Source organism: Asterias rubens, chromosome 9 (assembly GCF_902459465.1).
Source record: "Asterias rubens chromosome 9, eAstRub1.3, whole genome shotgun sequence".
Taxonomy (NCBI): Eukaryota; Metazoa; Echinodermata; class Asteroidea; order Forcipulatida; family Asteriidae; genus Asterias; species Asterias rubens.
The window spans coordinates 13,483,887-13,494,173 of NC_047070.1; the positions used below are offsets into that span (position 1 = coordinate 13,483,887).

The 10,287-nt window shown below is 37.7% G+C and overlaps 1 protein-coding gene across 1 annotated transcript in view; it reads right to left on the reverse strand.

Annotated features, from left to right (window-relative positions):
* LOC117294387 overlaps positions 1-10,266 on the reverse strand; it is a 58,025-nt gene extending 47,759 nt beyond the window's left edge. Inside the window, exons 1-2 of the mRNA XM_033776764.1 lie at positions 10,075-10,266; positions 8,392-8,621 (exon numbers count right to left, since the gene is read on the reverse strand). Of these exons, the coding sequence (XP_033632655.1) occupies positions 8,392-8,588 (197 nt within the window). The 5' untranslated portion in view covers positions 8,589-8,621; positions 10,075-10,266. The remainder of the gene's footprint in view (positions 1-8,391; positions 8,622-10,074) is intronic.
* Between the last annotated feature and the right edge of the window lie 21 nt (positions 10,267-10,287).

The window sequence follows — 10,287 nt, forward strand, 5'->3', positions numbered from 1 at the left end:
TTTTTGTTAAGTCATCCTGCCCTAGTGTTCATAATAAAATAAATACTCTCTGTACACCATGTTCAATTTTAGCCAGTTATCTGCTTAAATACTGCCTTGTCAGTGAAAGATGTCACTTTACATACTGGATAATCAATATGAGTCCATGATAGACTACATGGTGTTAATGCAACACTAGTTCTTGGCCATACTACATGTATAGTGGGCCATAGAGTTGAACCACTAAACCTATGGATCAATGACTTTCCATTTCAGAGGCTTGTCACAAGTTTTCATAGAAAAGGTCATTGATTTCCGGTTTTTTATTTACTAGAAAGTCCTGCTAAGTTATTCAGTAGTGTAAACAGAGTATGTATTGGTATCGGGCCAGTTGATGATTTGTTTTGGCGAGGTTAAACTTAAGAATGTTTAAGCCATTTAATCCCCTTCAAGAGGAATCAAGAAGAACAACCATGTTTACAAATCTACTTAGACCTTAGTGCAGGCTTGCATAAATGTAGCAACGATGACAACAATGAAGAGAAAAACAACAACAACCCAACACCACAAAACACTTACAGGTATAATCCATTTTGAAATGCTGTTAGACCTAAAAACTTAAACTGATAATATTAACTTAGATCAACACAAGCAGCAACATCTGTCTCAGCTTTCCCTTTTTGAAACTGCTACATTATTTATTTTACACATAGGAACAATGAACTGTAAACCAAGAGACTGTAATGAGCATGTTTTAATGCACACTTTCCAGCAGCTACAATGCCAGACACTCGCTTAGCTACAATGCCAGACACTCGCTTAGCTACAATGCCAGACACTCGCTTAGCTACAATGCCAGACACTCGCTTAGCTACAATGCCAGACACTCGCTTAGCTACAATGCCAGACACTCGCTTAGCTACAATGCCAGACACTCGCTTAGCTACAATGCCAGACACTCGCTTAGCTACAATGCCAGACACTCGCTTAGCTACAATGCCAGACACTCGCTTAGCTACAATGCCAGACACTCGCTTAGCTACAATGCCAGACACTCGCTTAGCTACAATGCCAGACACTCGCTTAGCTACAATGCCAGACACTCGCTTAGCTACAATGCCAGACACTCGCTTGCCTTTTCACTGGTTCTGTTCATTCATTATTAAGGGAATAAAAGCGTAAGCGACAAGTTCTTAAGCTGCCGTTTAAAACCGGCAGGGTCCCTTGTCCACAACCAGGTTTAAACGGTCTTTTAAGAATGAGTCACTACTATTTAATCCCCATTCAAAAATGCCCTTTCGTGAAAAAGTGAGAAAGTGTCACAATTTAGACAATCTGTGACAAAAAACTTTAGCGAAATTTCAAAACTTTCAAAAACTTTTATAAAAAAGTTTTGAGCACGTTGGTTTGTGTATTCGCAGGTGTACAAACTAGATCACCCCTGGTACTCAAAGCTATGAACTACGTTCCGCATGTAAATTGGCATACATGATCGTGCGCTCCAAACAAGCAAAGCCAGCCAGTCTGACACAGCTATATGTATGTCTTTATCATCCATTAAAACTCCCCCCATGTGACGCCCTCTCCACTTATAGGAATAGCGAAAATATCTGGGGTATTTATGAATACAGATTTAAACAACATAGCCAAATGTCTGCCAGGCTTCTTCCAATGCATCTAGGCTACCAATCAAAGCAGTTAGGTGAAAAACTGCTGAAATTCAAATTTAAGTCTTTTTCTTTTACAGTTCTAAAATGTTTTGTTTGTACAACCAAATATGCCATTTCGTTTTCATTATTTTCTCTGTTTGCGGTGACGGTATATGGGGGCAGAGCAGAAGACAGTCTATGATCTGAAACTGATTGTATCCCTTGCTCTGTTCAGTTTGGGCTGACATACAAAACAGGGACAGCAGTCACACTTATTGTCATTCCAGAGAATCCGAGTTCTTTTTGTCAAAATGAAAATCTGATATTGGTAATTATCTCGAGCAAAATCTGTTTTTGCTTTGAAATAAATTTATCAGTTAGTAACCTTTGGTCCTGTCATGAGACCAAGGCCAGCTGCGCAGTGTTGATCAGACCACATTGATAAAGATATTGTATGGGCTTTAATCTTCCACTACTGTGTGTTTTAACTACTAAATGTACAAGTATTAGAATATTATTGGAATTGGAGTTTGAACAACTTTATTGCATTTGTTTCAGGTCTCTTTTTATGAGTAACCTTTATTAATTTTGCAGTTGGGGGGGGGAAGGGGTTTCAAAGTAATTTTTGCAATTAGGGGTGGGGTGGTGTACTTCATTTTTGAAGAAGGTGATACTTATAAGTAATTCACATTAAAAAATAAAAAAAAAACATTTATAGCATTGAAATTCTAACGCCACTTTTTTAAGAAAATGGTTTTCCCTTTGTTTGTTTCAAATTGTTTTTTTAGTCGATTGACAGACAGGATATTTCCCGTAGGTTAAAGTAAATCTGAGACAGCATACACATCTTTTAAACAGAAAATAATTAATTTTCTTTACAGAAATACTGTTTATACAATAAAATCATTAAATTACTGTCAAAGCAATTCGATTGCAAAATATAATTTACCAATGTAATGTCATAGCAAACCATAAAAATGTACACCATTAATTTGACCACCCTTAGATAACAATGGCCTTCAAAGCAGTAGTGGCTGGTCATTCAAACACGCAGTGGATTTATAAGTGCATGATACGCATTTTATGAATAGACAAATAATTACAAAACTTTGACAGTCCTTGCTTTACTTTCATAGTACAAAACCAGTAAGGACATGTATCAAGGAAAAACAAACCAAACAATAGGAGAACATAGGGTTACCTCGATTTACGTAATGTAAAAATTTGTGGGCACATTTTGTTGCCGCCATACTTTTTTTTAACCGCATGCGAATACGCAAGAGTCAAATGAGATTTCTTTCAACATGAGCGTTGGATGGTGATAACATTTTATTCACATGATCGAATAATGAATACAATTTTAAATAAGTTGAGATATTTCTCAAATTATTCAAAATTCGAATTCAAATTATCAAAATACGGTTCATCCTTAAAATTGTATAATAATGTACTAAAAAAGTTGTAAAACGTTGTACATGTAGGCACAGACGTAGCTCTATGATGTAGGCAAGATTTAAAAGAAAACATACCTTCACTGAAGCGATGGAACAATTGTTTTAAAAACAACCAACAAACAAACAATTGGATGCATTCCCAGAGACAAATAACTGCTCCTAACCACAATGGACGAAACTGGAATTCAATTGACTCAACTCTTTACATGATTACAGACTGCCTCAGATTTAATTAAGACATCATGCCTGCATAATGCATCGTAGGTTTCTTAGTATTAGATTAGGTAGTGAAAGCACTATTAACCAAGCTTGAAAGCATGGTCACGTCTTTGCTAGTCTTATGTCAAGCCGTTCTACACATACAATGCAGATTTTAATTGAATATTTCAAAGATAAATCCTGACAAAAGTTTTGCGATAGCTTTGAAATAAAGACTCAGAATCTTCAACAGTGAGCAGCCCATCAATGGTCATCCATGTGAAGGGTAGAAGTTAAGTTTCCAAACCAAATCCAAATAGGGATTTGAACCCTGATCCATGAGACAAAATCAAAGTTCCCGGATTACAAACCTGGATCATCTTACTAAATTCAGCATGTAAGCACAACATAATCACGCTGTTGTTACCAACATAGTTAAGAGCCAAAATGCTTTACCACATGCACCATATCTGACTGGTATCCTGCAAATGTTTGATATGCACAAAACATATGTGGAAGGCCACTTCAAGGTGTGGGCTACAATTATTTTTTTCCAGAGGCCGTTGCCACCTACTCCTAGGGCTGAAACAGGGTTACCCCCTTTACAGTCCATACGGATGTAGGCTTGGGTATCATCAGTCCGAAGCCTGGCCGGTAGAGCTTAAAGCACTACCTCCCCAATATTACGTAGCAAGTTTCACGACCGGGATTCGAACCCACACTCTGCTGATCAAACACCAGAGCTTGAATTCGGTGCTCTTAACCGCTTGGCCATGACACGCCATAATGGGGGGGGGGGGGGGAATGTTAACATTCTAAAGGTGCCTAGGACACAGCATTTTTGTCATCCATCTTATAATAGACTTTGAACCCATATCATCAGTCTTAGCATTAATTTGAAAGGCCCACAAAGCATTACTTTTAAAACCTTTTAAACACTAGAAATCCTAGAAGTTGTTTGTGAGGCTTTCCCAACATCTTCAATTGATTTCATAAACCTGTCTTGTAAAAAGCCTAGCTTGATGGATACCGTTTCCATGTAGGGCTGTAGGCTGTAGGGTGGGATTGAAAAACTGGTGAGATGCAGCCAGGCATTCTAATATGCATGACTGGTTTATTTTTAATTATAAAAGCTTCTTCCCAGTGCAACTACAGAGGTTGTCCCTGCCTTATTACAGGTGATTTGCAATACAGTTTGCTCTCTATCGTTGCTCAGAAGCAGAAAAGAAGCCATTTTTGCTGTCCATTCTTAATGGGTTTTTTGGCTCCATATACTTCAATGACTGATTTTTACATAAAATCCATATTTTAAACATGCAAAGTTTAAATAAGCTCCTGCCAATAACACAATGACACTTGACAGAAGGTGACCAACAACTTACCATCAAAATTATTCGAACGCAGAATTAACTGTTTTCAATTTTCAATGGTATGAAACCGAATTAACCGAATTAACTGAACAATTGAGGAAGGTGGGTGTTTGTAATAGTTCATAACTATTCATACTAGGAAATTGTTTGTGCTTGATTAAAATACAAGAGATTGTTCCCTAAACTGCCTTGTAGCATGGAGGAATTCCTCCATGCTTGTAGTTACCCAAATCCAAAAGCAAATAAAATGTGACATTGTAATAATGTGTTTTTATTAATGTTAGGCATAATGAGGTTTTTCATATTTATGAATCAGTAAATTGTGTACCCTCAAAAATCATGAAACTAATGTAAATTTGTAGTACTTGGGATAATAAATCAACTACATGTACAGTAGTATGAAACCAAACTGTGGTATTTAGTTTTTTATAAAAGTGGTGTATGTCTGACCCATAGAGGACATAAGAACTATAGGGGGCGCACTGGTGATGCTTCTTGCACAAACGATAGAGGACATAAGAACTAGGGGGCGCACTGGTGATGCTTCTTGCACAAACGATAGAGGACATAAGAACTAGGGGGCGCACTGGTGATGCTTCTTGCACAAACGATAGAGGACATAAGAACTATAGGGGGCGCACTGGTGATGCTTCTTGCACAAACGCGATGGGACCGCAAGGACACATGCCTGCGCCATTCTGTACGCGCGTTGAATATGAAGCACCTGTTGGAGTTTGTGTTTATTGAATGCTACGCGATGCCGTTTTGTCAACTTAAAAAATGGCAGCACAAACACCACAAACTCACAGACTTTTGTACAGGCTTGTAAAAAATCTTAGTACAAAAACAAAACATAAGGACAACCAACTGCAATGTGTTTTGTACTTGTTCTATGTAACCACTGCATAGTACACACACCACAGTAAACTTGTACTGTGGTTGAACAGTTTGAAATGTACAGTACAAACATGACAAAAGCTGTGAAACATGGGAAACAGTTAAATGTAAATGTTTATGTACATAGTCTTTGTGTACCAGATTTATAAGCAATAACAAAAAGCACACCTACCTGCTATGAATGATGGTGAAGTGTTTTTCGAAAACACACCCACAGAAACAAAGTTAACAATCTATCCAGCACACACCATCACTTACCATTACAATCTTTACTATAGGCCTGTAGAACCACCATGCAGACAACTCACAGAGAGAGATTTAATATGGTGTCTCCCAAGACCTCTTCATCTCAAGAATCAAGTCCCACTTAAAACCTATGCATCAGTGCATACATTTCAGCAGCTGTATTTTACACTACCAGACTACAGGCTAAACTCACTGAGCAACCTACAGGGTCCCCTTCAGTACTGCTCCAATGAAAGTGAAAAGGAAGCTTTTGTAAAGCCAGCTTCCACCACCCCCTAATCTCAAGGTCTGTTAAAGAATGCACTATGAAGCACAAAACCTTTTGTATTGACAGCTCTTACATCTCAATGACAATACACATTATACAGATTGCTTGTGGAGTGTATTTATACCCAAAATTACACACACCTTTTTTTTTTTTTACATCATCTGTCTGGCTGTGGTTTCCCTTTTCTTTGTGAGATTTTATAAATGTTTTATCCAAGGGTCACAGTAAACTTGGCGTGTCTGTAGTTAGCACTGAATTGACTGCTGATGGAATTTGTTTTCAACTAACGAAACCATAAATTTAAAGGTAATGTTTGATACAAATATTAAAGCTTTCCAATCCAATGAACACATTGTGAATCTATGTTTCCTCTTTGTCAAATAAAACAGCCAGTATATGGAACAATTTTTTTTCACATTTTCAGATTTCAATGGGTGAAATACACTACATCTATAAAGGGCTTGAAAAACCACTGGGGCCAATTGTATGGAGCTGCTTTTAAAGCAAAAGACACTTTGTTAAAAAATGTTCTGCTCGGTAGATATTTAAAAATGGTGTGACATTTAGCTGGTTAACCTTAAACTGATTATAATAATTTTAATAATTTGGGGGGCTAATCATCTTTACTCGCAGCTAAGAGCTGAATTGCGAAGGACGCAGCTACAACGTGTTCGAGAAGCAGGCATGCAAGGGCAGGCCTGATACTTCACGGAGGCAACGAAGGCGATTGCCTCCGTTGCCACTTGCCATTGCCTTGGTGCCCTTGAAATGCTCTCAGTAGAAATTTTCAATTTCCTCATAGGGTGCTCTTTACCAAGGAAAAATGCCTTGGTGCCCTTGCCGCTTCAAAAACGAAGAATACAGGCCTGCAAGGGCGCCTTTGGCTGCCAGCTACATCAACCCATTATGACCACGGAGCCCAGCCAAGATCGAAAGTGTTTGATTTTTTCCAAGGGAGGAAAACTGGATGGTTTGAAAAAAAAACATGGCACAGAAGAGAACCAACGCACAACTCATCTCACATAAATATACTGGCAAGGAATCAAACCAGGGTCCCCTTGGTGAGAGGCTAGCGAGTTACGCAAAAGCCAACCGATTGAAAGCATTGTTGCGCTTAGCTTGTTTTTTTGCTTAATCCTGCTCTGCTTAACGCTTGGCTAGTAGTACAGCGAACCCCACAACCAAACAATGCATACAGTAAACACAGGTTCTACTTTGAAGATTTACACAATCTGATGTGGAACAGACACACTTTCTTTAAAGATTTCAAATCCAAACCTCCTCCTAAATGTTGAGTCACACTTTGAAGTGTTTTGATTTTGTTTACTGCATGTCTGCATAGAGTATACAACTATTGACTTCTTTGAGTGCTAGTCATGACAGTTAAAACTACGACCCCTGAGGTGATCTCTCTGGATCATGCCATTTTCCTGAGCAGGGCTCAAAATTTTACATTGGATCTCAGGTCAGAGGCCATAATGCATCAAGCCAGTAAACTCATGACAAGTCCGGGCGTTGTAGAGTTTTTTAATTGATAATAATAATACCTCAATTATAACCTTAACCTTACTAACTACGTATTAATAACTTGAACAATAAACAACAATGCTCAAAATGTCTTTCATTAACCAAATTTTACCTTAAAGTTTGTATTTAGTGCCTGTTCAAACCAAAAATATTGATAAACTATTTAGGCCCAAGGGTTTTAACACTGTGTAGATTTTGTTCTCATTTTATTTCTGGTCTGCTCTTGTGACACAAATTCTGGTTCAGTGAAAATTTTAAGCAATACATTAATTATGTAAAAACCCCACAGTCTTGTTCAAAGATTTTCCGGCCGATTTGACCTAAAAATTAAAGTAACATTTTAAACAGCTTTTTTTTTCAAAGTAACTTTCATAACCATATTGCACATATAAATCAAGGTCTACAACTTACAAGATTAGTCATTAGTGCATGCAAAAACAAACCATTGAATATTATCACGAATCCTAACATTATCTCACAGCCATCAAACATAACAAACAAATTTACATGTTACAAAGTATTTATTGCATTGTTCGCTTTTCCTTTTGAACTGGCACGGTCATCTGTCAATATTTGTTCAGAGAAAAGTAAATTATAAAAACTAGGGCCTATACTTCGGCTAAGACTAGGGTCATGCACTTTTAACTGCCTGGAATTAGTTTAAATGTCGAAAAATATTCTTCAAGAAAAGTAGGCTATAGAAAATCTCACAGCTACCAATAAATTCACACATAATTTCATGACCTTTAATAACCTTTAATGACCTTTAAGATTTTGATTTAGTTTAATATGATTGAACTCACCCACTGGACTCTTCTACATGTTCTAGCAATCGTAAATCCTCCCTGCTGTGGGGAGCTTCATTTCCAGCATGACTATGCGGATGGTATCCACTACTAGAACTCTGCAGCATAGAGTCCAGGGAAGCATGATCAAAAGGGACTGATCTCTCATGAGATATCTGGAGATTTGAAACACTCGCAGTACACTCGTAACTCATCTCACTTGAGTAATGTTGTTCCAAATATATTCCCTGGGGGAAAAAGGAATTAGAAAAACCAGTGAAACAATCATGAGTGGCAAAGGCTGCAAAAACAACTTATAAAAACTGGAAATAAGGTATTGCACAATGAAGGCGAGAAGATGACATACACAAGTGCACAGTTTGTATTCCAATCGATCGAAAGTGCAAATCTGGTAAAATTGGTTTCAGTGCATCGACTTGACAAACTTTCTATTTAGGTATTTTCTTAACACTTTTGAGCTCACACTATGTATACAGAAAGTGTACAAGGTGGTTTGGGCTCACATATGCACTCTTACAAACTAAATTGAGCATGTTGAAATTTTTAGATTTAAATGCATCATGTTGTGTTTATTTGCTACGATGTTCCCAAAAATGGAACTCTGAACAGCAACCACAATGGAATATGCTAAGCTGGCAACAGTCAATCTCTTTCAACCATTGGTTTAAAACATCTAGTTTATTTTGCACAACCCAATACATGTAGGTTCTTCTCGTCAGTTTGAAATCAGTGACCTTTCAGGTTAAAATGCTTTTAAACCAACACTGGACAACAATAATCATCAATCCAGATGGAAAAATTCTCAACTGTCCATTACTAGCACCAATTATTAACAAAGGGAGTCTGTATTCTAAATTAATATTTTAGGGCGATTGATTGAGCGACGAGCACACCTTTGGAACATCCCGCAAAAATTGTTTCAGCTTAGTCCTAAGAGAAAATCAGTTGTCTGTAGTTGCACACAAACATGGCGGCGCGCAGAACCCCAAATCATGGAGGTTTCTACCTCCATGCCCAAAAAATGGTAACAAATTGTCTCATGTTTATCTCTATTTTTCGGAGGCCAATATTCTGAGTTTAAAATTAAACTTAACATTCTCCAGTTTAAGTTTGTATAACATTATTGTATCGTGTACGTACTGTAAAACTGTATGTTATGTACAACAAAATAACCGGCCACACCATGTATCTGTTTAGCCCTGGTAGGACGTCAGTGTTGCCTGCAACAGAGGATTCCAACCTGGGCTAGTATCTGTACTACTGAAACATGACCCATTCTAACTTCTGTACTGTATCATTGAAACAATACACAATACGATTAGTTGTATTCCATCATATCAGCCAACATAACATGACCTCAAGGACAAAGACTTTCTCTTCGGGCTGGTGCTCTACTTACAATGGTTGCTCTTCTTGTAATGATATTGGTAGTGATACAATTACTTTATTTAGTAATCATAACAGTAACACTGCCACACTACCTAGGCTAACCTTCACTGACACTTGTAGTGACAGTACATGCAGTGACAAAGTCTACACAAACAGCAGGACAAAACTTTGTAAAGACAACTGAACAGTTGTTCATTTTCATAGATTTGTCGTTATTTAATCATATTTTGTGTACAAAAGAAACATTAATGGGCCACCAAAAGAGGCATGGCAGACAGTTAAAATACTTACCTAGCTACTTTTACAATCCTCAACAAACCAATACAAAATCTATATCAAACATGGTTTATCTGTGCAGAATACAGGGACCCTTTCTCTCTGATCTGTCAGTGTCACTGCCAGCATGTAAAAACTACTGGGATACATTGTGTTTCATCTCAGCTGTGTTTTGCATTCGCGGTTTTGGACACAAAAACACGGACATCATTGCGAGCGCCCTCTATG